This window comes from Anser cygnoides, chromosome 2 (genome assembly GCF_040182565.1).
Source record: "Anser cygnoides isolate HZ-2024a breed goose chromosome 2, Taihu_goose_T2T_genome, whole genome shotgun sequence".
NCBI classification, from domain to species: Eukaryota; Metazoa; Chordata; class Aves; order Anseriformes; family Anatidae; genus Anser; species Anser cygnoides.
Window position 1 is genome coordinate 1,393,300 of NC_089874.1, and position 26,829 is coordinate 1,420,128.

General features: G+C 52.3%; 1 protein-coding gene across 27 annotated transcripts; it reads left to right on the plus strand.

The window, feature by feature from the left end:
* Positions 1–27: 27 nt before the first annotated feature.
* Positions 28–25,127, plus strand: KIF9 (kinesin family member 9). Of its 27 annotated transcripts, XM_066991328.1 has the most exons (23): positions 28–123; positions 847–906; positions 2,473–2,569; positions 3,213–3,378; positions 3,513–3,619; positions 4,392–4,616; positions 6,289–6,372; positions 6,494–6,586; positions 7,316–7,463; positions 8,266–8,330; positions 9,420–9,497; positions 10,508–10,576; positions 11,009–11,113; positions 13,054–13,109; positions 14,526–14,616; positions 15,780–15,913; positions 16,551–16,733; positions 18,706–18,914; positions 20,181–20,360; positions 21,736–21,851; positions 24,135–24,239; positions 24,423–24,491; positions 24,906–25,127. In XM_066991328.1, exons 3-23 carry the CDS (start codon positions 2,474–2,476, stop codon positions 25,008–25,010), a joined length of 2,484 nt encoding a protein of 827 aa, XP_066847429.1. In that variant the 5' UTR covers positions 28–123; positions 847–906; position 2,473; the 3' UTR covers positions 25,011–25,127. The 27 variants fall into 27 exon arrangements, 15 of the variants coding, with proteins under 15 accessions (XP_066847429.1, XP_066847430.1, XP_066847427.1 ...); XM_066991329.1 differs by lacking the exons at positions 28–123; positions 847–906 and adding an exon at positions 1,752–1,770; XM_066991326.1 differs by lacking the exons at positions 28–123; positions 847–906; positions 24,423–24,491 and adding an exon at positions 21,977–22,083 and having other exon boundaries at positions 2,255–2,569.
* Positions 25,128–26,829: the final 1,702 nt, after the last annotated feature.

Sequence of the window (26,829 nt, forward strand, 5' to 3'; positions counted from 1 at the left end):
CCGCCGCCGCGCCTTCACTTCCGCCTCCCCTCGAGCTTCCGGCGCCGTCCGCGCGGGAAAGCGGCGGTTGCCATGGGAACGGCCCGCGCGCGGCGCCCGGCCGGAGCAGAGGGGGCGCTGAGGTGGGGGAGAGGGGACGTGTCACCCCCCCGGGCCTGTCACCCCCCCCCCGGGCCCTGTCACCTCCCCCCGGGCCCTGTCGCCTCCCCCCGGGCCCTGTCACCCCCCCCGGGGCCCTGTCGCCCCCCCCCCCCGGGCCCTGTCACCCCCCCCGGGCCCTGTCACAGCCCCCCCGGGCCCTGTCACCCCCCCCGGGCCCTGTCGCCCCCCCCCCCCCCCCCCCCGGGCTCTGTCACACCCCCCCAGGGCCCTGTCCCCCCCCCAGGGCCCTGTCACCCCCCCCCCCGGGCCCTGTCGCCCCCCCAGGGCCCTGTCACCCCCCCAGGGCCCTGTCGTCCCCCCCCCCGGGCCCTGTCGCCCCCCCTCGGGCCCTGTCACCCCCCCCCGGGCCCTGTCACCCCCCCCCCGGGCCATGTCACAGCCCCCCAGCCACGTACCCCCCCCACTGGCCATGTCACCCCCCCCCCCCAGCCCTGTCACCCCTCTCCTCAGGGCCTTGTCCCCCACCCCATGCTCTGTCCCCCCCCCCCAGCCCTCACCCCCTCAGCCCTCGTCCCCCCGACTCAGCCCTTGTCCCCCCTCCCTGTCCCCTCATCCCTTCCCCCCCCCACCCCCCCCATGTCACCCCCATTGTCCTCATCCCCCCCATACTGGGCTCTGGGACCCCCCCCTGCTCCCCATCCTCCCAGCCCCTCACCCCCCCTTGCTCTCTCTCTTCCACCCCCCCCCAGTGTCACCAGTGTCACCAGTGTCACCAGTGTCACCGCCGCCTCCCACCCTCAGCAGGTACCGGGGTCGGGTGCTGCGCCCTGCGCAGGCAGGTGCTGGGGGGGGGGGCTTTTTGGGGGGGGGGGCTGAATTTGGGGGCCACCCTGGGATTTTCCTAATGGTTTCCGTGGTTGGTGCCTGCCCCCCCCCTGCCTGTCGCAGGGTTTTCCTGTGTCCCCATCGCCTCTGAGCACGAATCCGCCCCGAGACCTAAATTAGCGGAGCGTTGCCGTGAGAAAAATTCCCCTTGTCCTAAATTTCTTCTCTCTCTCTCTCCGGTCCAGATTAGGTTTTTTTTGCCGGAATTTTTCCCTTGCTCCTTTCTCTCCGTTTTCCTTCTTGCTGTGGCCTTACAGAACTGAGGCTGGGGTGTGTTTGGATAGGGAAGAACGCTCTCATTCTCCGTAAAAACCCCTCAAGAAACCGTCAGCAGCATTTCCAAGGGGGCCGCGACCTTTACGGCTGTCTGAATTTGCTCCCGTTTCGCTTGTCCCTGAGCAGCTCCCGCCTCTGCTCGCAGCGCTGGCAGCTCGTTTCTGTGCGTGTCCCGCGGTGGCAGCCCTCACAGCACCCGTGCGCTGCTTCGTCACCACGCCTTGGCACGGATTCTCGTGGCTGAAGCCTGCCTCAGGTGCTGAGAGCTCACAGCAGTGGCGTCCCAGCACTATTTTGGACTCTTTGCTATGATAACCTGGGAAAAGAGCAAGGCGCCCCGCCTGGCTTCGTCACGTGCAACGTTTCCCTGGGTCTTTGCGTATGTTAAATTAGTTAGACGGCATGTGGTGCTCTGTCAGTTAGTCACTCAGACGCTCACCTCTTATTGAAATCGAAGCCTTGGTTCAGATCTCGTCTCTACGTTTCTTTTTAGTGAGGTCACAGCAGGTAAGGTGATGGAGACCCCAGAAAAGCGCAGTTAATACGTGAGAGATACCAAAGATCCCCTCCGAAACCAGAGCTTGTTGCTGGATCTCACCCGCCGAGCACGGGCTGTAGCAAACAGGCAGGAGAAAACGCAGCACCTGCGTGCTGCAGGGATTTAAAGAGACTCACCTGTGTGCCTCAGGTGGGGCTTTATAAAAAGGGGTTAACGGTGTAAAAAGGGGTTGTGAAGACACGAGGAAGGCACGGTCAGTGCGGACCGTAAGCCAGTCGGTGCTGCTCGGAGCGCTGAAGGTGTCGGCACCCCAACGGCGTGGTGGTGCGGAAGCCTTCACGCACAAAGCACCGGACGAAAGCAGATCCGTCTCGTATTCCTGCAGTTGTTTTGCTTTGCAGGGCTAGGAGGAAGAAAAGCTCGTGTTGTTAGATGCTCAGACGCCCGACACACAAGAGGAAATCATGACCAGTGAAACCCCTTTCTGTTTACATGCCCCGTTCTCGGAGCAGAACAATGCTGGCAAGACTTTTCAGCAGCTGGTTGCCCACGGTTGCTCTTTCTAAAGGACAGAAGCTGCGGCCGAGCATTTGTCAGCGCTTTATTTTTAAACTCCGCTGCTCTGTAGCTGGCCTTTTCGCAACGAAGAGCATTGCATTTCATCTTGGGGAGTGCAGCGCCGTTGATTTTTCTGTGTTATTCCTCTGCAGAATGGATGCAGCAGAAAAGAAAGTCCGTGCGTTTGTGCGAGTCAAACCAACGGCCGATTTTGCTCAGGATATGATCAAGTTTGGGCCAGACAACAAGGTAGAGCAAAAGCGATGGCAAGCGTGAGCGGTTCGGAATTTGATTTCAGTTTTGCCCGTAGAAATGCAGAATTCTTCTGTGTCTAGGGGACCAAACATAGCTTTTTGGCGCGTGTGGGTTCACACGTTCCTCCTCGTTCCTCTGTGCTGACAGAGCCTCGTGGTTTTGTATCAGTACGTTTGGCTATATCATAATTCTTGTGATGCAGTCACTAAAGAAAATCCTAAAAGAATTGTAAAGAATCCTAAAGAAAATCCTAAAAAGGGCTGGCTGGGACTTCGATCCCGGAGGAATTCCCACTGGTAACCTCCAGTTCAGCCTTTGAGGTCCCCCTGTGGTGCAGGCTGCTTCTCTTCCCCATCTGCGCGCTCCTGACTTCACCCCGTAATCCTTGTGCTGATACCAACCCAATAATTGCCCTGGCACATCTCTGGAAGGCAAACAGATGGACCTTTTTCCCTTTTTTTGGACCTCCTACCACCAGAAAATACCACCAGGAGCAGTAAAAGCAGTAACAGTATTTTTGTTCCGTCTTCTGCTTACCTGCAGGTCTTCAGTGGATGGGTTTTTTTTTTTAGACAGTAGCTGCTGGAACTCTTCACGGCTGCTGAAATTAACCTTTGTTTCTTTTCTGGGGTCTCAGAGCATAGATATATACATCAAAAAAGACGCCAGGAAAGGAGTCGTGAATAACAGACAGACTGACTGGTCCTTCCGACTGGACGGGGTCCTTCACAACGCCTCCCAGGAGCTGGCGTATGAGACCGTAGCCCAGAAATTGGTGTCTGATGCCCTGGTTGGCTATAATGGTAATTTCGTGCTATTTTTATTATTTTTACAATAAGGGGAGATTTGATCTGGGGGAGGTCGCCTTCTGATGTCGCGTTTGGGAAACACAAAGATTCCTTTCTGGGTTTATTCTTTTGCTTTGGTTCTTTTCTAGGCACGATAATGTGCTATGGGCAAACGGGGGCTGGTAAAACGTACACGATGACGGGAGCAACTGCCGAGTACAAGCATCGAGGGCTCATACCCCGAGCTATCCAGCAGGTACTGAGGATCCGAGCGGGAAAAGAGCCTAGAAGAAGTAATAAAGGCGTCACTCGTATCAGCTATTGCTGGCGCTCATAAAAGCGTTTTAACACTGTAGATATGTTTTATTTGGTTTCCATCGGTCCTTTTTTTTTAAGAATTTTATTTCTGTGGTGGTCATTAAGGAGATAAAGGATCCCGTAAAGCACGGTTACTTTGTACCTTCGGTTACTTCGTACCTTCCTTTTCCTACGCCGTGACCTCGTGCGTTGGTAGTGGCGGTATTTCACACCTCTGGCATGGTGTTGGTTTGAAACACGCTCCTGTGTCGGTTCCATCACTGCCTACATCCGTGGCTGCCCAGAGGCACCTGTTAAGCGCTATTTTAGGGGACAGGTCGCTGCAGAACGCTGTCCACTCCCACAAAGACGGCTGACACACGCAGAATGGGAGTGATACAACCTGAGACACAGATGGGAGGAATTCTGTAGATATGCAATATCGTCATTTACAGAGGTTCATGTTTAATTCTACTAGCTCACACAAAGCACTAGCTGCTTCCCAAACGTAAGAAGGCCTCCAGAGCTTTCAAAAACACCGTTCTGGGAAATCCTGCTAAAAATGTTGGCTTAGCCCTGTCAGCCCGCAGGCAGCCATGGTTCAGAATTAGCTGTGCACGCGCGGATGAGCTTCGAGCCGTTCGAAAAGTCACAGACAGCTCACCCGAAAAGCCATAGACAGTTCTGCTTGTGAACGCGGCCTGCCACTGACATCCTTTCTCTTTGCGCAGGTCTTCAAAGCGATTGCGCGCTCCGTTGATTCCTTCATCACTGTCCGGATCTCCTACCTGGAGATCTACAACGAGACCTTGTTCGACCTGCTGTCCCCCACGACAAGCAGTGCGACCGGAGACGTGCCGATGGCTGTAGTGGACTGCCCGCGGGGTGTTTACGTGAAGGGCTTATCTGTACATCCTGTCAGCCACGAGGAGGATGCTCTCAATCTCCTTTTTGAGGCAAGGCAACCGAATATTACAGTTCCCTTGGCGGCTGTGTTTGGTGGCTTGGCTGAGGGAAGGAGCAGTGAAGCAGGAAGCGGGTGGCCAGGACTGCCGGAGGGAGCTTCAGCCCTCTTTGTTCTCTCTCTGGTGTGTGGAAGAACTGGTAACTCTTTGTAGTCCCTGCTCTTGCAAGGGAATGTCCTTGGCATAGAGATTCTGGAAGATGTCTGTGGAGAAACCCTGGCTTTAGTGTATGTGAGAACAAGTCAAGTGATGGAGGACATATGTTGGGGGTGAGGCCATGGAAAGCAGCAGCACTGGAGATGCCAGGCAGCACCAAAATGGGTGAGGTAGCCACAGATTCTGCCTTCATTTCACAAGGCTTGTCCGAAATACCAGCAACCTCACTGGCCCCTTCAGGCGACCGAGGTGCTGACCAGTTGGAACGCCCTCTTTTCATTACCCTGCTTATCTCACAAGGATGTCAGCGCGTGCCTTAATACAAAGTGTAGGATATTTGGGATCCTTTTTGACCCCAGAGCTGGCCTACACTGGAATTCCTTCCTGAAAAACTCCCCTGCCTGTCCTAGCGAAGTCAGTGCTCCAAGAAAAGAGTCTTACCAGTGACATCTCTGGCAGGTAGAGTGGTCACAGCACAGGTACTGTTTGTCAGATTTTACAGCAGGGATGTTCACACAATGGGTTGTCTTTCTGAAGGAAGTTTGCTTGGTTATGGCTGCATCCTTCTTTTACCTGTGGGTGCTTTAGTTCGCAACGAAAACGTGAATAAATTGTTGGTTCTGTTTGCAGGAAGGGTTTTCTTACCGGGAGCCATTTGGTGCCCTTAAAATCTTTGATTTGCCTTTTTACTGATGGGACTGTGGTGTCCTAAGCTAGCCTCCGTGATTCACAGGAGCTCCCATTTTCCTCCTAAAAAGTAGAAGGATGGTGAAAACGAGGCCTAACTTTCACACATTTACCTGGAGTTCGTCACCTTCATGCTTGCTCTTGGATTCAAACTCCCTGGTGAGGTGGCAGTCACTTGAAGGTTGTTGTCCTCAGAGGCATGGCCAAACCAGCTGGCTGTGAAACCTGTGGCAAGTGCATTTCTGCGCCGTAGAGCCTGCCGTTTCCTTCTGTGCCTTGCCAGAAGTGGCAGCGCAGCTCTGTGATAGACTGGCAGTCCTCACAAGCAGTTCCAACATCGTTTGCAGTGTTGCTTTATTTCCGTGGAAGTAGTCATCACAAATTTGTGGTTATCACACACGTCTGAGTTGTCCGTGACATTTAAAGCCTGGGGAGCTCTTTGGTTTTCCACTCATCGAGAAACTGAAACAGCCGGGGGGGTGTTGGGTCTGAAGGAGGCCAGCCTGGCTGTTCCTCACAGAGCCACAGGTCTATGAGCTGAGCCTTGAAAGTGGAAATACAGATAATGTATCTGGTAAAAGGCACGATTATAGCACGATTATTACGATTATTAACCAACCATGCTGTGAAATGCCTTTTAAGCGAGAAAGTGGCTCCAATACCCCGTGTGCTCCTGCACTGGAGGCTCTAACCAGCTGAACAAGTCTACAGAACGAAGATTGAACCCCTGTTTATTTAACTGTGTGGATTTCTAATTTCCCTGTGTTCTACCAGTGCAGAAGCTTTAAAATACCGTCTTCAATTTTGACTCCGTTTACAGGGTGAGACCAACAGAGTAATAGCAGAACACTCGCTGAATAAAAATTCATCCAGATCCCATTGCATCTTTACTATCTACATTGAGGTAAGAGCTCCAGCAGCTTTTCCAGGGGCTCGAATGACTGAGGATCTTTGTGTGTCTGTTTTTTTACTGTTTTCCAGTTTTGCCTACATTTAAGTACAGCCCGTGTTCTTTTCCCCCTCAGTCTCGTTGCAGGGTTTTCTCAGACGTCAGATGCATTAATTCGAAGATCAACCTAATAGATCTGGCAGGCTCAGAGAGACTGAGCAAGACCGGAGTAAGTAATGGAAGCAATATTTCAGTCCATGGTGGAGAGTCCGGTAATCAACACGTTGGAGGTGAAATTTGAGGGTTTTCCACAGCAGAATTCAGCCTGTGATAAATAGGAGAGACTGTGACAAGTTGTAAGTCACATTAATGCATGGGAGAGTGCTCAGATGTTTGCAGCTCCTGTGTACCTTTGCCGAGTCCGCATGTACGTGACTCCCATCCTGCGTGTGCCTCCCAATCTGATCCAGGTTCAGGTCTGACTATCAGTTTATCCATCTATCACTTCTCTGCAAAGGAGAAGGCCAGAGCCGTTAGCTGTTAAGACAAAGAACTTGTGCTTTTCCTCTTCATTCCCTGAGCGTCAGTGCAAATCTCGCTTCTGGTCACAGCAGGCAAACTCTTGAAACTTTCTCAGAGCATTAGACCTCAACGGCTGAAACCTTCACAGGTCCCGCGTGACGTTCTGTACCGATCGGAGCAGGGTCCTGTGACAAATGCATACTCTCCCGTTGCGAAGGAAAGCTAGTAGTGCTGGTAGACTCGTAATGAAAAACAGAAGTCTCTGAAAACTTGTTTTCAGGCTGAGGAGAGCTCTAGATGAGCAATGTGTTTGGGACAGGGATTAGATTCCTGTCCTCACCGTTGGGCGGGGTTGTGCCCCGGCAAGGAGCAGGCTCTGTTCCGCGCTTCAGCCAGAAACACCCGTGTGAGCTTTGCCTTTTGGTCTTTGTTACAGTCTGAAGGGCAGGTTCTGAAGGAAGCCACGTACATTAACAAGTCTCTGTCGTTCCTCGAGCAAATCGTCATCGCCCTGGCTGATCCGAAGAGGGACCACATCCCCTTCCGACAGAGCAAGCTCACTCACGTCCTCAAGGACTCGCTGGGTAAGAGCTGTGGATTACAGCAGCCCCAAATAAAACGCACAGAAGGTCGTGTTTCAGGGAGCCTATCAGCTGTTAAAGCCCTTACATATAAACACGTGGAACTAATCATTGTTCAAAGGACGTCTGGTTTTCCTCATCAAATAAAGCGGCAGGCACAGACAGTACAAAGGCCGCACTGATCAGGCCAATAGAAATTCGCTGAACTTTCCTCAGTTGGAACAGTTTAAAAAGTAGCCAGCAAAAAAATGCAGCGCGTTACAAGCCTTTACAGCTGCTGCTCCTCTAGCGTCAGGCTCCAGATGAGAAACCCAAAGCCGAGGTGCATCTGGAACATGCAGGAAAGGCTGAGGAGAAAGCAGCTGAAGGCAGGCTGCAGACATTTGTGTGGAGTAACTGAAGTCATCAAAACGCGGAGGGATGTTTGATGTACTCTGAGCATACGACTGGAATTGCTCTTGTAAAAGACGGTGATGATGTCCTGTCAGGTTCCCCGGTACTAGAGTCACACCAAAGGTTTTTAAAATCCTCTGCTCTGATTTATCTGATGTCAGGCTTTTACAGTTTGTCTTCCCATCTCCTTACTGCACAATCACCAGATGAAAAACACATTTTACCTTCACTTGTAAGTCAGTCTGTGCCACTGCATGGGAACTTTAGAGGGGCAGTTCCAAACTGGCCGCGTTCTTTGTTCCTTCTTTTTCTGTTTTTCAGTCAGCACATAACATAATATTTTCCAGAAGAGGAAAGAACAGCAACAAAATGATATACTTTGCCTTTTTTTTTTTCTTTTCTATTGTTCCAGGGGGAAAATGCAATACTGTCCTAGTGGCAAATATCTGCGGGGAAGCTTTGCACGTAGAAGAGACTGTAAGTTGAACTGATTTCTGCAGAATTACAGTCTTGTTCCTGCTACTGCTGCAATTGCATCAGCCCTAACTGTGTTCAAAGAGCAGTCTCTGGAGGGCTGTGGCTGGAGTCCCAGAGAAACATCCTGTCTAATTCTTCAGAAACATTGGATAGCTCATCTTATCTCAGAGGCTCAGAGAACAGATTGATCTCGCCAGTCTGCTTTGTGAGGCAAAGAGTGGTAACCGGCCTGAATTACGGCAGGCCCCAAGAGCTGAGATCGAAGCACACTGGATAACGTTAATTGTTATTGTTGGTTCAGTTCTGCGAGTGTGTTTTGAATGGTAAATCGGATAATGAAATCGATGGAATTGTACCAGGTCACGTCAAATCTGAGCTGGCTTTCAGCTGGTTTGGGAGACTGGAACCAGGAGTAGCCTCCTAACAGTAAGCCAAGTTTTTTAAGCCATGAAAGAATAAAATGGGTGAAAGCCCTGGTGGGTGAAGTGGGATCATCTTAGCTGTATCTGTGACACTGAGAAGGGAATCACCTTGCTCTATGCCAACAAACTTTTACATAGCAAAACAAATGCAAACACAGTCACCTGCTACGCAGCTGTGCTCGAGGCAGAGTGTTGTTTTTGTCATCTCCCACTTGTGCTGTGATAGCGTCTAGAAACAGGGGGAATTGCAGAGGAAATGGGACGATTTTCAGGCTGCAGGGGCTTATTCTCAAGATACCACATTGCAGGAACTAAGCCTGAAAGCCATTGATACGGGATTTGGAGTTGTTAGGGCATGTTATTTTGATCAGAAATGGGACGGGGGTATTTTCGAGACCACAGCTCTTTTACACAAAGAACTGTCCACATGCAGAACAGAAAACACAGAGATTGTCTGAAGCTGGCTCATCACACAGAAACCAATGAGCACTGGAGGATACGCTCCTGGAATCATAAACCCTGTAATTCTCCACGCAGTTAAATAGCTTTGCTTTTCTATGGACTGGGATCTGATACGATTTAATAGTAAGGGATTATGAAAATGATATCCTCACCACTATCTCTTTCAGTTACTGTTTAACAAAAGAAAACCAAACATGTTTTTCAGTTGTCTTCTCTTCGTTTTGCTACCAGAATGAAATGGATCACAACAGAGCCAGTCATCAACGTGACATGTGACCCAGAGGTACGTAGAGAACAGCATCGTTCCTGCTCCTGCTGGTAAAATAATGTTCTTGCCACGATTCCAATACTTGTTTAAACAAGGCGAAAAATTAAAGAAATTGATGACAGTGTTTTAGATGTCCTGAGTGCGCTTCCACAGCTGAAAGGGAGCTGGCAGCAGTCAAAGCTGAATGAATTGCTGATAGCCCAAAGAACAAGCTTAGATTTATCTGATCCGTAACACATGGGGTGTGTGAGAGCCCTGCTGTACTTCACAGCCTGATCTCACTGGTGAGCAGAGGAACAGCTGGGGAGTTTCCTCCAACAGCTTCCAGAAGAAGCTGGGAGCTGTGCAAAAAACTGTCATTTCCTCTTCGGTCCCTTCATTTTCGTTGGGATGTGTGGAGTGGGAAAGAGAAACCAACATGTGTTTAGGGAAGCTATTGTGCTTTGATACTCCAACAGGCACTTAAAGCAGCTCAGTATCCGGTTTTCACCAGATCCCAACAGATTTGGGTACTCCCACCTTTCTGGACACACATTCTGCATAGTCAGTGCTTGAAGATATTCCCAATTATGGAGAAATTCAATCACAATTATGCCATGGGAGACTCCTGCCTATGATTAAATTTAATGTCAGAACTCCTACAGAGTTCAGTAATGGTCAGAGTGGAACCCTGCACATCTCTTTGTCTTTGAGTTGATGTCTCGTGGTCCGGAATTTGAGGGCCCCTACAGTACCAGATCAGGAAAGCGTCAGGTTAATAAAAAAAGTGCCCTTCTCTTGGAGGCTGAGGCTGACTCTGCAGGCAGCACATCCAGGACACGACAGACGCTGTCCTGTAGGAAGCTATTCAGAGGCAAAGTGACTTCCAGGCTCACTGTTTCACTGATGGAATCCTGACAGCAAATCCTGGGGGAGCTGGTACACAGCTGTGATGTTACATGGCAGTGAGCTGTATGTGGCTTTTCAGCATTTTTTTCAATAACAGCATTTAGTTACTTGCTCACCTTTTTTTGTTTTCCTGCTAGGAGACAGTGAGGGCTTTGGAGAAGGAGATTATTCTTCTGAAGCAAGAACTGGCCATGCACAACAACCTGGTGAGGAACTGGCCGCACCATCTTAGATGGGACCTAGTCAAGGCTTTGCCATAATCATCGTTTTGCAGAGGGATCAGTTAACTCGGTGCCCAACACGACTGCATTCTTCCTTCTGCTTCCAGCACAATCCTTCTGGGATCAGTCAAAGCTCTGCACTGAGACTGTTGTATCTTCAGTCACCATCCCATGTTGGTTTCCTTTTTTGACTTGTGAAGCCCTCCTCTTGTTTGGTTGAAACACGAAAGGGAATGCATTGCTTTCAGCATGCTCCCAAGTCCCATGTCCTATTAACTCAGAAGACAAGAAGTTAAAATCAGAAATTAAGCGTAAGGCTTCCCTGGGCACAGCAGAGCGATGTCAGGTGTTGCCACACTAGTACTTGCTGAGTTTTTTGTGATTTATCAACACTCAGTTTTTCACCTTTTCTCCTAGGTAAATCGATCTTTGGTGACTTACGACCCTCTGACTGATGTCCAGATAGCAGAGATTAAGTCTCAAATCCACAAATACCTACAAGGAGCCATTGATGAAATTGATGTAAGTAGCTTTTTAAGTAGAGAAGGACTTAGATACTGCTTCCATCCCGTTTTATCCCAAGACAGGAACAATGAGAGTGTCTTCTGAAGAGGCTGTCTTTAACCTAAAAGTGCTGCAGATTTCTATATATGTTTTTTTGGCTTGTTAGGGCTGTCTCCTTGTTTTCATACCATTTTTGCTTTTTTTGGAAGCTTGCGATGGTTTTACTTGGGTAAAACCTTGCCATGTAAACCCACTACAAAGCTTGAGGAGACTTCTCCTCTGTCATGAAACCCTTTGAATTGGTTTATGCATTACTTCTACAAATAAGTAATGTCAAAAATTTGCCCTGTCAACATCATACTAAATCTTTTGCAAGGTGTGTTGCCAAAATACGTTCCGTCTCTTAGAGACAGGTTTGTTAGGACAGTTTCACAGCTTGGAAGTACCTGTCGACTGCAAAACGATTGCAGAAAGAAACAGCTGAAGTCCCTCATACACAAATATTTCTGTGGGGGCAAAAAAGAAAACAACCCCACGCAGAGGTATAGGCTTGGGGAAGGGTATCCTTCCCCAAGTATCCTTCTCTACCAGAAGGATACTGAGCTGCCACAATTCCGATACTTGTTTAAACAAGGGAGAAAAAAAAAAAAGGGATACTGAGCTGCTCGAGCACGTGCAGGGAAGAGCAACAAAGCTGGTGAAGGGACTGGAAAACAAAGAGTTGTGAGGAGCAGCTGAGGGAACTGGGGTTGTTCAGTCTGGAGAAATGGAGCCTGAGGGGAGACCTCATCGCTCTCTACAGCCGCCAGAAAGGAGGTTGTAGTGAGGAGGGTGTTCTCTTTTCTCAGGTAACAAGTGATAGGATGTGAGGAAACAGACTCAAGTTGTGCCAGTGAAGGTTTAGATCGGATATTAGGAAGAATTTCTTCATGGAGAGGGTGATCAAGCATTGGAATGGGCTGCCCAGGGAAGTGGTGGTGTCCCCATCCCCGGAGGCATTTAGGAGATGCATGGATGTGACACAGAGGGACATGGTTTGGTGATGGGACTCGGTAGGTCAGGTTAATGGTTGGACTTAACGATCTTCAAGTTTTTTTCCAACCTAAATGATTCTGTGTTTCTCTGATTCTAAATGAAGCAGCTTGAGACACTCCCTCTCGTTTCATGTAATCATTATCTTCTCTGAAAGTCCGTGTGTTCTTCTTCCAGCAGGCAGGAGTGAAGCAGAATAAAGGCTTACGTGAAGCTGTTTTATATCTGAGCTGCAAAATGTGATGTGGATGGGTGTGGAGCAGGGAAGGTAGAGGACTAAGGAGTTTCACACGGGGAACAATGTCTTTAGTGGGACTGAAGAATCTTTTAGAGAGAGGGTTGAGAGCAGAGAGAGCGCATTTCACAGTTTGGTCCGGTATCTTAGGCCTTGGGAGACCTCAGGGCAGATTCCTGCTCAGTTACACTCTCCCCATTGCTTGTCTGTCCGTGCCTGTGCCTTTGCTCCTCATCTCTAAAGCAGAGACAGGGACAGGGCTCAACTGATTCGGTGTCATGGCTGAGAGGACTGGAGATAGTGCTCTGGCAGTTCTAAGTAGACAGTCTTGGAGAGCAGTGAAAAGAGAAGCAACATCATAATCTGCGAGGTCAGTAGATGCCATCTATGTAATTTGTAAAATTACTGTAAACAATTCATTATCTGGCTGGCTGTGCACTCCGTGGAACTTACCTATCTAGGTCTGGGTCTAAATCTAGGTCTATCAGATTCCGTTCTCTCTAAAAATCTCCTCAGAGTGAGCAAGGTATCAACCTCCAGCCAAGTACAGGATAAAGGTAACTCTCCTTCAGTGTTGATACCCACCAGCTGGAAAGCAAAGCCCTCACGATCTGAAATACTGGAATCAGTACAGCTGACCACAGCCTGGAAATGCTTACTTGTGTCTTCACTGTATACATCTCTTCCTCAGATAATGAATATCAGGCAAGTCCAGGAGGTATTTAAGCAGTTCAAGCTGATTGTAAGGTAAGATATTCAGGACTGATATATTTCACAGTGAGGTTTAGCAATTCCATCAAGCTTTTGTCTGTGATATCACGCTTACTGGGACATTGGTGGAGAAGAATTATTAAGTGTAGGGAATAAGTTGTAGCTGAAAACAGAGATATGGACAATTTCTGCTGGCACCACAAGACTATTGCCTCGAACCTTCCAGTGCTCATAAGTCACGTGCAAGGGCACAAGGGTGATAAGCTTCGCTGGTTAATAACACTGCTCAGCAAATATACACCCCTGAGCATGGGAACCCCAGTCGTTGTGTGTATCTCCATAGTGCAAGGCAGGCAACAAGCAGATTTGAAGAAAAATTAAACCGTAGGGTGAGACGATACGTGCTGCCCTCCCCACACCAGCATCTAAAGGTCATCAGATATGTGTGTGTATATTTATATTTAAAGATCATGGCAAAGGAAGGTCACAGGGCAGTTTGGAGGAGCGTGATAAGAAGGCTTTGTGGCTGCTTCCAAGGGAGCGCTCTCTGCGTGGTGTGGGAGGGGAGAAAGTGTGAAAGTGCCTGTTGGAAAATGTCATCGGTGGGTGCTGAAAGCTGTGCTTTCGGGCTGAACGAGGGAGGGTAAGTGGCAGGCTGGAAAAAAGGAGGACAGGCAGTTTCCGTGTCGTGAAACAGAAGAGGACGGAGAGGAATAAGGGTGTTAGGGCAACCCACCAGCCTTTACAGCAGCGGTCTGGCTAGGCATTAGAGGTTGCTGTTCACAAGGGCGACGTGGGGATATTGCTGCAGAAAATCTGCCTGCCCTCGAGAGACTTGTTTGAACACAAATGTCTGCGGTATGTCATCAGACCAGGCAGTCAGGATTTTGAGGGACCCAAGGCCAAAATGGTAAAAATCTTGCCCGATAATTGTTATTTTTTTTTTAACTTGTCACTCCTTTATTGTGCCAAAGCACTGGGCTTTTTTTATTTTCTCTTTAACTTGCAGATTCTCAAACAATCTTCAATCTCGTATAGTGTACTTACACCTATGGACAGTGCTTCACCTGCTCTCTTTCAGTGAAAAAAAAATCACTGTTTGATAATCAATAGATGAGAATAAGATTAGATATTGAAGTGACATAACTGAACAGATGTGATACTATTTGATCTGGACCATTGAAAGGTTAAGCTCAGTATTTAAACAGCCGTCAAAAAACTTCCATAGCTGTGGGGCCTAAAAGGACAGTATAGAAAAAGAAAGGACGAGGAGAATGGAAAAGGTTACAACAGCTACGGGAAGAGCAGAAGGAGCAGAATGGGGTGTTTGGAAGTGAGATCTCAGATAAAAGATGTTTTCTTTGGAGATGTGATATTGGCAGGTATCGCAGGATTTGACATATGAAATAATCCCCTGTGAACACAATGGTAAAGGGCTGCTTTCTCCCCTAGGCAACAGGAACACGAAGTGGAAGCCAGATTACGAAGCAAGTATGCTCTAATAGACAAAAATGACTTTGCTGCTATTGCTGCTGCTCAGAAGGTAACTCCTGGTGCTCGGGCCTTGCCCAGAATCCATTTTAGAATTAGCTGCTTTGCTGCTGAACCCTGAATTAACTTTTCCCTATTGAAATCTAAAGCTCAGAAATGTTATCGTGATGAGCGTGTCAAAAACTTGCACAGAGCAGAGGTGCACCAATTAGCAGAGTAGCATTCCTGTCAGCAGAGCGTTAGGCCCGCTATCTGAACAGAATAATTTATAACATGGTAATAAAGAAAATATAAATTAATAGAAGAATGTGACCTGCCTGTCAACCAGGCAGTTGTAGAAGGCAGGGTCAGATCACTTGCCTCTGTTGAGGTCCTCCTTTTAAGCCTTATAATTTCCGAAGCAAAGTGAATGTACCATCTCCAAACCATAAATGCAGATGTGAACTCTGACCTGTAGTTATAACCTATTTTTCATTACTTGTTTCCATCTGTGAAATATTTTCTCTCTGAAGTGGTTGTTTCCTCGCCTTGCTTTTCCCAGGAAAGCAGATAAAATAATCATTATCTGCTATGCAGAGTCATGTACCCGTCCTGTGGTTTAACTGTAGATGCTTTGAATATTTTGGAAGAAAGGCAAAAGGGAAAATGCAAATTATTTGCATAACAGAAAAACAGATGGTCCCTAGCAGGCCTATTCAAGTCTTCATGTAAAGACCTGGAAAACAAAACAAAACCCTAATATGAGCAGGTTTTAACACTTAGTGCCCCCTTCTGTTTTATGGTTGAGGCAATATGAGAGGTAGTGTAAGACATGTAACTCTCTCACATGTCCCCCTTCACTGAGTGAAGACTTCCGAGGTCGCTTTTCCGTCGCGTTGTTGCCGATGCCATGGTGGTGTAAGAGTTTTACTCTGAGATATTACCAGTAAAACACTGTGAGCACTGTGAACTTATTTTTGTGACACTAGACCCAAGATATTCTCCCCCTAAATAGCCGAAACGCTCAGCGTATGAATTTAAGGGTAATTCTGCCTTTTAATTCGTACTTCATTTTTATGGAGGTGTTTCCCTGAAGTACTTGGTGGTGAACAAAGATTTTCGGATTCGGTTGTATGAGAAGATGAAGGGGCTGTTGGGTATGGGCTGTACAGCGTGGTTTGGTCAGCTGCAGAGCTAATGCCTCCTGGTCTGTGTTTTATTTCTTCCTGTTTCCAGGCAGGAGTGGTCGATGTGGATCGCCATTTGATGGGGAAAAAGGACGGACAGGAATTTGGGACTAGAACGACTCCTGTTTCACCCAAACCTGACGGGAAGAAGAAGAAATCCAGGAAGAGCAGCGAGCAGTCCAAGTGCGTTAAGCAGGCCGACGGCTCTCCCTTTTCTGTGATAAAGTGCAGGGCGTGAGCTGTGATCGTAGGCTTTGAGCTGAAGAACTTGCAGCCAGCACCCGTGGGGTTAGCCTGTGCTGAGAGGTGGGGAACTGAACGCACAGGCAGGGGAGCAGTCCTGCGATGGCATCGGGAGCCGTGTTAGGCCTGCAGTTTTCCTTTAAAGCGCTAGGTGCAGTGAGGTCTGCCGAGTGGAAAGGGAGGAGGAGGAGGCAGCGGGCTCAGGAGCTGGTAGGGAGCGAAGCTGAGAAGAGGCCGAGAGAGAAGGGGGAACGTGCAGTCGATGCAGAGCAGAGAAAGACCCTTCAGTTTATAGAAGTGAGGTCCCTGTGCCGGCAGCTGCTACAGCTACGTCTGTGGCCTAGGGCATCCGCTTGGCTCCTCCCTGACGTTTCCCCCAAATCCCACGTGTTAGAGAGGAGAGAAACTAAGGCTTTAGTAGAAACCATGAAGGCTTTGGTAGAAACCATGTCAGACTGCTCGTTTTCGAATGAGCAAGGCTAGCACCTGCAGTTTGCTTTGATTTCGGTTCCCTGTTATGAAGAAATTAACCTGGTTCATCTTCCCCCCCCCCCCCCCCCCCCCCCCCCCCCGTCAGGAAGGAAGGAACTAGGAGCTACCTTTCTGGGAGAGAGCTGGCTGCTCCTTTACCATCCAAAAGTCAGGTAACGATTCCCGCCAGGGATTTGGACGTGAAGGAGAGAGCAAGGAGCGAGGATACAGCAAATACTGATGTGCAGCCCTCGAAGCCAGCCTCTGCGGAAGGTTCCCAGCGGCCCAGGTAAGCCGTCCCTGTGAAGGGAGCGTAACCCATTTGCCAGTTTACACCCGAGTGGATGCATTGCATTTCCCTAGTACAACTCCCTGCTTCAAAGTAAAGAGAAGAGATTCAGAGACCTTCCTTGCTTGGGTGCAGAAACACGTGGTCGCAGAGCAGTGTTTTATGGGCACCGGTGGACCAAAGCATGTTGGTGGCAGTCAGCTTCTCCACCTCCTCTGAGCTCTGTCCTGGCCAGCTGCTCTGTTAAGCGCGAAGTCTCTGCTGATCAGGGGTCAGTTCCTCGTTTAAATGCTGGCGTGTGATTTTTTTCCCTCTCTCTGTGTATTCTAGAGCCAATATTCCCGTATTACATTCCTAGCATACCTGCGGGTTTTACCTTCTGCCGCTGAGCTATGCCAGTTCTCTACATTTCCACCTGGTCCCAGGTGAAAGCCACAGCACTCTTCACCCCTCGGGCAGAGGGCAGAGACGCCTCATGACCGGCCACAAAACCCCCAGACGCTCGTGAAAAAGGGTCAATATCCGCGTGAGGTCATGGCAGGAAATGCCGTAGCAAGAGAGAATTGTGGAGAACGGCCCAAAACGCAGCGGTGTGCCAATTATCTGCTTGTATAACGGCAAGGACTTAGCACAGGAGGGCAGCACTGAATTGCATTTCTTTCTGGATGGAGTTAGTGGGGTAAAAAACGCTCAGGGTACCAAGACCGAGGGCTCGATGTGCTCAGCAGCGTGCCGCTGTTGAGCTGCCAGGAGCTCAGCCAGGACCCCACACCACTGGACCCCACTTTTCCCCTCACCATTTCCATCCCTCTGTCGTTGCTGAGCTCTCAGGCCGCAAGTGAAGCAGCTCTGAAGTACTACGAGCGCCTCCATGGCCGTGTTGTACAAGACTGGTCCTTGCTTGTTCCCGCAGCCCAGGGAGAGCATTGTAGGTGAATTTACTCCTGAAGCACCTCGCCGTGGTGCTGCCTCCGTGCCCTCTGCTTCCCTTGCAGTACTCCCCCCAAAGCCAGCAGGGAAGGGTGCTGCTCCAGCTGCGTCAGGCACAGCCCAGAGCCGCTCAGCAGCTGAGCTGCCGGGGCTGTAGCTGTGGCAGCCTGCCCGGTGGCCGTCGTGTGCCGTGCTTTGCCAGCAGACTGGCAGGAAAGCGGTCCCGTGCAGCCCTGCAGGAGTCTGAAAATGCCCTGAAGAGGCCGGTCAGGGGAAGGCAGCGGGTGGGTTTGCTTTGACCGGTCTGGGCTGAGGAACGTGAAGACTCGGAGCTCCCGTCTGCTTCCACACCCACCCTGCTCCCCAGGAACAGCCAGCAGCACCGAGCAGCGGTGCGCTGGAGTTGCTGTTCCTCCTGCAGTGCCAGGGGTCTCCTGAGATGCTCCCCTTTCGCCCTGCGTGGCTCGTGTTGGAGGAGAAGCTGCTGTTCGCGAGGGCACATTTGCGTCAAAGCTATTTCAGCGAAAAGTCAAGACTGACACGTGCCACTTTGAATTCAGCCTTTCGAAAGAGGCAAGGCTTAAAGGCCAGGAGTGGCAGCATCGTGGAGCAGCCAACAACCACAGCCAAGGGCTTTGTTTGGCAGACGTGACTGGTCTGTGCTGGGAATCCAGCGAGAAAAGGGCAAAGGCGTTTCGGCTTGACAATGGGGAGGAACACTCTTAGTTATTTTTTCTGAAAATTCAAACCCTTAGAGATCCTTTTTCCAGGGAAGACTCAATTCTGAGGCGCCTCCTAAGGAATGAGGCTTCCGTGTGAATAACCCTTTCTTCTGGGAGTGGCGCGGAGGGAAAGGGGCACGAGGGCTGGCACGGGGATGGCACCAGGAGGCAGCCAGCACAGCACGATCCTCGGAGGGCCCCTTGCAATGCCACCCGCAGACCTCAGCTCTGGCCTCTCCCCAAAACTGTGTCCCGCTGCCGGGCAGAACAGAGTGTCCCCCCCCCACATCTGCGGGCGTTGCCTTTGAATTCTGTTGCAGCTCCCCTCCGTCGAAGCCGGTGGCGTTTGAGCAATTCAAGGAGGAGTGTGGAAGTGAGATCAGCCGGATCTTTAAGGAGAACAAAAGCATCCTCCTTGCCAGGAAGAAGAGAAGCAGTACGGTGGCCCGGAGGATCAGCTTCATCAAGCAGGAGATGGAGGACATCAAAAAGGCTCTGGAGGCCCAGAGGCAGGAGCGGTGGCAGCAGGGTAAGTCGCTGGCCAGGGAGAGTCTGACACAAGAGGGAGCCACCGGTTTCAGAGCAGTTTTGGTGAATGCCACCCAGCGGTTTGATTTCGTCTCTGGTTTGTGGGTCCGGTTTGTGAAAGGCAAAACCCCGAAGTGCCAAGTAGGAGAGGAACAAATGGGGTAAGTTCCTCGCGGTCCTGCTGTGCTGAGGCGTTAGTTGGGTGCAGTATGCCCGGGTGAGACTGGGAGGTGCACGAGAGTTTGCGCGCCCTGCGGCGGGGCTCCCGGGAGTCGCTGCTGCTTCGTTCCGCAGAGAAGTGGAGAAGAAACCCCTTCAGGCACGGAGAGAAATCAGAAGCAAGCTGTGCTATTAGGAGAGTGTGCCAGGGCGCTCTGCGTGTCCCTGCGAGGAAGCAGCAGCGGCGGCGGCCCTGGCGTGCAGGGTGGGCAGCAGAACAACCTGCCTCTGTGAGGCTACAGCCGAAACTGTGCCTAGGGGATCAGCGGGAAGTAAGGGGGAGAGAGAGAAAAGGGAATGGTCAGCAGCGAGGAGGCCCTGCCTGGTGAACGATGGCCCGGGAGTCAGCCCCAAGGGACTGCAGCGCTGCTGGTCTCCGTTCCTCTTCTCGCAGAGCAGCTTTGAGCAGCGTGCTCTGCACGTGGCCTCTTCCCGCAGGGCCAGCAAGCTGCGGAGCTCCTTTGGCTAGACGATGAGCAGTGTCAGCTTGAACCCGCGTCAGAGGGAGGGTTTCTCTTTTCACAGACTCACTGCTTTCTTTTTTTTCGGTCCTTTGCTCTTCCTGATGACATCTACCAACTGGTGGTTTACTGTGGGTGCTGGAAACCACAAGAGCAAACTGATTTGAGGGAAGCTGAGAACACGAGATGTTTATCCTGGAGAAGCAGCGTTGGCTTAGCGGTCTCCAAAGGGCCGCCCAGCCTTTTGTCCCCAGACCCCTCACCCCGGCTGCCCAGGGTTTTTTTCGGCAGGAGCCACGAAAGCCCTGAGCGATACCCTAAGCAGGTGTCTTTCTGCGGGGCCCAGTCCCTCCTCTTCGTCTGCACGTGTCCTGTCTCACGGGGGACTGAAGTTCAAGAGCTCAGCTGTGATTCCTGCCCCGCACCGCCGCAATGTTGTCTTTGTAGAAGTCACATCTAAGGAAGCGTCAGTTGTGTGGTTAACCTCGGTGTAACGGGGTAACTGCCGGGTGCTTCCAAGCGGAACGACTGCTCTGCGGCCCTCTCCACCCGCACGAGAATCCTTGTTTCCTTTCCTTACCCTCCAGGGGAGTACGTCGATGAGAAAGGACACCTCATCATTGACGAGAAGGAGTTTTTACTCATCATGAAGATGAAGGACCTGAAGGAGGAGTACAGGTCGGCTTACGCTGAGCTGCAGGACCTGAAGGCAGAGATCCAGTACTGCCAGCACCTGGTGGACCGGTGTCGGAACAAACTCGTCGCAGGTACTGGCTCGCCGGGGCAGTTTCTGAGCAGCCTCCGGCTTAGCCGGGGTGCGTGAGAGCAGCTCAGCACCGAGCCACTTCACAGACGTGTTGCCAAGCCCCTGTCACGCTCTGTTGTGGTTTCTCTTTCTGCCTTTCCAGACTTTTTATTGACGGTTATCGTGGTTTCTTTTCGACGTAATACTGCATTTCTGTAGATTCTCTCTCGCAGGTGATGCCACGCTGTCCCCTGCTCGTGCCACTAGACACATTCCTGTGGGGGGGAAGAGCCTTTCACACTGCAGTCAACAATAACGCTCCTGCTGATGGCCCTGGTTCTTACCCTTGATTTATTTTATTATAGATGGTGGATAAGGAGCTACTCTGGGCCAGGGCTTTGGCTCTGGGCTGCAGACATCTCCTGCGTGCCCCCGTGAGATCAGCATTTCTCAGGTCCCAGCGCTGCAGCGAGGCTGCCCTGGCAGGAAGCAGAGCTCGGGCATTTTAGCCTGTTCTTCGCCATCGCCTCCCTCGTGCTGATGAGTCACGGCTCTGCTCAGAGCGTCCCGGGCAAATCGGTGGTGTGCTGCACTGCAGGCTGCTCCGTTTGGGTCTGCAGGAACAGGAACCTGGTCCCATGTGTCCCCGGATTTGCCACGGGTTTCTGTTAGGTCTGGCTTCGGCATTTTTAGGTGCTCCGGATGTTTGCTGTTTGTTTAAACACGCAGGCACGGGCTCGCTCTCACAACTGCGTGCCATCCCGGAGCAAAGAGGTCTCAGAGCTGAAACCAGGGTAAAAAATCAGTGATGTTCGCCGTGTCCACGGTGCCTGCGTTCCTGACTCCTGTGCCGCGGAGCAGCTCCCTTCCTGGGTGGGGAGCCCAGAGCGTAGCACAGACACTTTGCAGCGGGCGTCTGGGAAGTGCCCGGCGTTAATAAGGACAAAATTCCTGCAGCACCTGTTGCGTGTTATCACCGGCTATTACGGGATGGATAGCGCCTGTGCTCCTTTAGCATTTGGGATTGAAATGTGACCCCGAAACGTCCCGGCCACTCAAAATTGCCAGCTCCAAGCTCCCAACCGGTTGGGAGGACGGCTCCGTGTGGCCGGGACGCAGGAGCAGTGCCATCTCGTGGCCGTTCCCCTCTTGGGTGCACAAGCCCAGGGGACTGTCCCCAGGGCCAGTCACCACGTCCCGGCCACCTCCTGTGCCTGCTGACCTTATTAACTGTCCTTACTGTCCCTCTGTCCTTCTTATAACGAACTCTTCCACTAGGTTGAAACAGAAGAGCTCGGAGCACCGATGGCCTCCGTGATCCGCGGGCAGGGAGCCCAAAGAAATTCACCCTCTGGTGGCTGCGGCCCCGTTCATCGCCCCCCTGCTTTGCCTTGCAGAGTTTGAGATCTGGTACAGTGAGTCCTTCCTCATCCCCGCCTACGCGCAGAAAGCTCTGAAGCCCGGTGGCAACATCAGGCCTGGAATGATTCCCATCAACAGAGTTATGTGCCTGGTGAGTTGCCCCGGCAGCTCTGCCTATTCTCCCTGCTCGCCACGCGTCGGTTGCGTGGCGATGAGGGCACAGCTCAGCCCGTGGGAGGAGGGGGGCACGGCAGCTCTGCCCTTTTCTCCGAGCAGGGTGGCTGGCAGCGAAACGCTGGCCGACACGGCGCAGAGAGCAGCTATCTGGAGACACGTCTTGCTCTCACATTAGCTTTCCCGTGGAGAGGCCAAAATAGGACACGGTGATTGAAGCACGCAGTCATCTGCCGACTCTCAGTGAGCAGGCACGGTGCCCAGCGGTGCGAGGGGTGCTTGGGAGGCCGGGAGTTTCCAGCCTGTAGGAGCTGTAACGTTTACAGCTACGCCGTTGTGTTTCGTGTTGTGGCAACTGGTGCTTAGCCAGCCCTCTTGTTTAGAAACCACCGCTTTGGGGCATCCATCGTCTTTTGTCGTTCCTGACAACGGACGTTTCTCTCGGGCTTCTTATTTACCAGACTTCTTCTGCGCATGATTTCCCCCTGAAGTCATTCCAGGTTTTGTCCTCCGCTGTGCGATGTCAGCCTCCGAACCTTAATGCTGTTTGGTAGGAACGCGGTGCCGGGGCTTCCACCCTGGCTGGCACCCAGGAGGGGTGCGCGGCAAGGAGGGAGATCCCCTCCTGGCCGTGAGGGGTTAGCCCTTTGTACCATTACCACGTCTCCGTGACTGCTGCCTAGCCCCAGAAGCGTTAGGGTTGGAAAAGGAGGAGCAGGGGGCACGTGCGGGCGGTTGGGAAGGAGTGGAAGCAGGGTGTGAGCTGTGCGACCCCTGCCCTAGGGATTTCTAGCCATTTCTAGCCCCATTTCTAGTACTGGGGGACTGTAGCTCCCTAGAGAGAAAACTGAAACCGAGATCTTTTGTTTCTATATCTGATCATTTTGACTGTGAATCTCGGTTCAGCGTTTTCTTCCTTGCCTTCTAGGAAGGCACGTGAAGAGCTTCAAGGTTGATCGTAGACGGGTTCTTCCTATCCTCCTGAGTGAATTCCCTTGAGGCTACGAGTAACAAGCGTCATGTAGGAAAAAAGATGTACTAAGTTTACTTTTAAGCAGGATGTTGTGATGTACCAGGCTGGAAGGTTTCAGACACGGACTCTGTAAAGAGAACAGCAAAAAAAAAAAACAAACCAAAAAACCAAACCAAAACCCAAAATAACAACAAAAAAAGCCTAACCCCAACCCCTCTGGATAATGAGGTCAGCAGGGGAACCCTGCCTGCCTGCGCTGGCCCAGGCCGCCACTCTTTGGGGAGAAGGAAATCCATCACCAGTCACTTTTACTAACCCGAGTTACTCAGTGCATTCATAGAAACTCCCTTAATGGTTTCCAGCCCTGGATTCCTTGTCATCACATCAATTAAAACGCGAAAGATAAATGAAACATGCCTTTTCGCGACACTTCGCAGCTGTGTCAAGCTGATGACGTTACAGGCAGAAATCTTCAGGCAGAGAACCGACAGCGACCCCGGAACGCTGCTCGGTGCTGGTTTCTCGTTTTCCTTTCACCGGGCAGCTCGCTGCAGCCTCCCCGTCAGCGTGACCGAGCGCCACACCAGCTCCTTGAGGGCACCACCTCATGTTCCTCCAGAGGTTTCATTCCTACTCCGAGCCGTTTTTCCTTCTCCAGGCTGATTCTTCACTTATCGTTCTGATGCACTGCGCCAGGGTACTCACCTTTTACTACCCACTGCTCTAGGTACTTCCCACTGCTCCAGGGCACTCGCCTTTTACTCGCGGCTCGAGTCCTTTGCCCGTTCACCTTTTATCACCCCAAACTTTCTCTGCCACCTTCTCCAGGCTGCTCGTTAATGGAAGGTAGCCAAGGAAAGCCAGAGCTATCCTCAAATCTGCCATGAAAATACCTTAAAAAATTGTGCTTCCACCCCAGCCACGCTCCTCTTCGGCGCGCTCACGCCTTCCAGACCGCTGCCTGGAGAAGCGTGGGCACGAGGCCAGCAGCCGGGCTCGGGGGACAAGGTGCAGCTCAGACTTTATTCCTGCTGTGAGGTTACCTTCAGGTTACCTGTCCCGTGGGTAGGTACGGCCGAGAGAGCTGAGGGAGCTCCCGCTGGGGCTCTGCGCTTGCACAAGGACTTTGCCCCAAGCCCCGCCCGGCTGCGTGGTGGGAAGGGGGGGCTCTCGCTTCCAGCCCGTGTCCTGAGGCTCCTGAGAATCGGCGTGCAGAGCTCCGGTCCAGCTCCGCGTCTCCACGACGCGTGGCTTTGCATGGAACGGGGTCTCTCTTTCTCCCGGCAGGAGGAAGATGAGCAGGACAGATTCGAGCGGATGCAGGAGACGACGCTGCCAGCCGGCCCGGAGTCAGCCTCGTTCTACAAGGCGAAAATGAGGAGCGATCAGAAGGTGACCTCGGCCGGGCCCAGCTCCTGCCGATGTGTGCAGGGAGAGCGGCTCCGTGCCCTGCTGCCTCCTGGGGTGCGGGGCTCCTCAGGACCCCATTCAGCCTTTCAAGGGATGCCGGACTAATCCTGTAGCGCAGCTAAGCTCTTTGACATGGCTTTTTTTTCCCTTCTGTCTGATGTAAAGGCCCCATCCCATGCTGGTCTCTTCTGCTGTAAAGCAATCCCAGCACTTCTCACCTCTACTTCCTTCCAGGCAAGGGCTCGCCATAAAATACCGCTGAGGCCCCGAGCTCAGGGGGACTCAGAAACATTGGGCGTTGATGAGAGTAAAGGGGCTGCACCGTTCTGTCTTTACGCCTTTTTAAAGAAAACATCTCAAAGCCCGCCCTTCAGTGCTGGGGGTGAGGAGGAGGATTTCTCAGGCTGCAGTCTGAGCTCTGAGGGCTTCTTGCGCCCTCCTCTGAGCCCGGTGGCGTTTGCCACCGCTGAAGCGACGCCGGTGTGATGGGGCCGTGCCCCCTGTGGTTCTTATGGGGGGCAGCTTCGTCCAGCACCGCTTGGGAAGGCTGGGAATGTCGTTTCTCTTAGCAGGCAAAATGCCTTTACCGGTAGTTCTGCTCTGAAAACGGGGTTTATGTTAATAGCTGCTTTTGTTTTCTGTCGCCAGCACACGTACGCTAGAACCATGTCGTCCCTTGGGCAAATGCGCAAGAAGCCCGGGCACATCACAGCCGCCGGGAGTAAAGCCCCGTCGTCTCTGCACCTCATGTAGCAGGCTGGGCCTCGGGCGTTCAGCACGAAGGGGACAAGCAACGTCAGCTCAGAAAGCGCCCCGCGTTCCTCTCCACTACGGGTTTCTCGAAAATAAACAGTCGGAAATTAAAACAAACTGCTTGCTTTTGTGCAGCTAGGCCGACGGTTATCGGCGAGCAGGCCCGTCGCGCAGACGGGAAGCAAGGCAGGGCCTTCAAACGGTCTCTGCACGACGCCGTGTCACGGCAGGGAGGCGTTACAACACCTCGCGCTGCTTCTGCCCTCCTTCCCCGAGGCGAGGGCCTCCCAGGCTTGTCCTCACCTTGGCAGCTGCGAGCGTCAAGTCGCGCCTTTGCCGCTTTGATGCTCCCAGGATGGATCCTGACCGAACCGGGGCAGAGCCCTTGGGCTGAAGCAGGCCCGGGGCACTTCCCCCTGCAGGCTGTGCTGGAGGGAGAGGGACCCCGAGGGGCGCACGCGGTGCAGCGGCAGGGAAGCGTTGCCACCAGCCGATGAGCATTAGCCATGGCGTTATTGATTCAGGGCAGCCTCCCCTCCCCACTCCTCGGTGCGGCAGGAGAATAGGGCAGCGTTTGCCCGGTGCTTTCCGGGAAGGTAATTCTGCGCCGGGGGGGGAGATCACGGTGCCCAGCAACTGGAAAGCACCGGAGGATATCGTGCTGCTGTCACCTTCACGTGCGGAGCGGGGCGTGCTGAGGGCCTGGGCGTCCTCCTTGCAGCACCTCCAGGGACCCCGCGTGCGCTCTCGGCACCGCTCGCAGCAGCAGAGCATTTACAGCCCGACTCCCTGACGGCACCAGGGCCTGGCAAAGGGAGAACCCCCCCCAGCTGAACGAACTGTGGGCTCCGGGCGCCCTACTCACCCGGGACAGTGGAAAACGCAACAAGAGGTTGACCCCAGCACCCAGCCCCTCTGCACGTGCCAGGGAAATCTGCGTACAAAACATCCTGCCGGGGGAGTCCCATCTCCTGCTGCTGCTGCGAGCTCTTAGCGACCGCATAGGTGGGTGCGGGGACAGAGCAAAAATTAATTTAACGCAGCTCAGGCCACCAGTGACAGCGGCGGCTGCAGCACTTTTTGAAGCCTAACTCACCGCCAGCGTTGGCCCCTCTCTGCCTGTGCCACGGCTGGGGACGTGGGTCCCTATCTCTGTGGGCAGGGATGTGCCGGCGGGCTGCACGAGTGGCTTAAAGGAGCGCTGGGGTGCAGCTCCTCGGGGTTTCTGCTGCTTTGGACAAGGAATAAAACTCGGTCAGCTGCGATTTTGTGTCTGTTTTTTTTTTTTTGCGTCTCCTCCTGCTGGCTTTGAGTGATGCTGCTGGGGGTCCTGCGGCTGAGCAGCCCCTCCATCCTGCGCAGAACCGAGGATGGGATGGACACCTCTCCTCCCCAGCCACCTCCGGCCTCGTGGGGGTGACCCGGACCTGGAACAGCTCTGGTGGGATGAGATAACGCGTGCCCAGCCCTGCCTGTAGGAGCTGGAACCGTTCCTCCTCCACCAGCACCTTCACGGGGCGAAGCCGCCCGAGCCGGCCCCAGCCCTCGCGGGAGCATCCCCGAGGTTCGCTCCGCCTCACGCCGCCCCCCCGTTCACGTGAAATGTCGGGAAAATCAATTAGTCCAAGCTGTTGGGTTCGCTCTAATTCGTTGCGGATCGCTCTGCTGCTGTAACATCGCCTGCTCTGCCCAGGCGTCAGCGACGACAGCGTTTTTGTTGTAACGATCCATTTCTGAAGGCTCACGAAGGGGCTGGAAACCCAACCAAGGCCGCATTTCCCGAGGAAACGCTGCCAGGTGAACCGATCTCGGCCTTGCC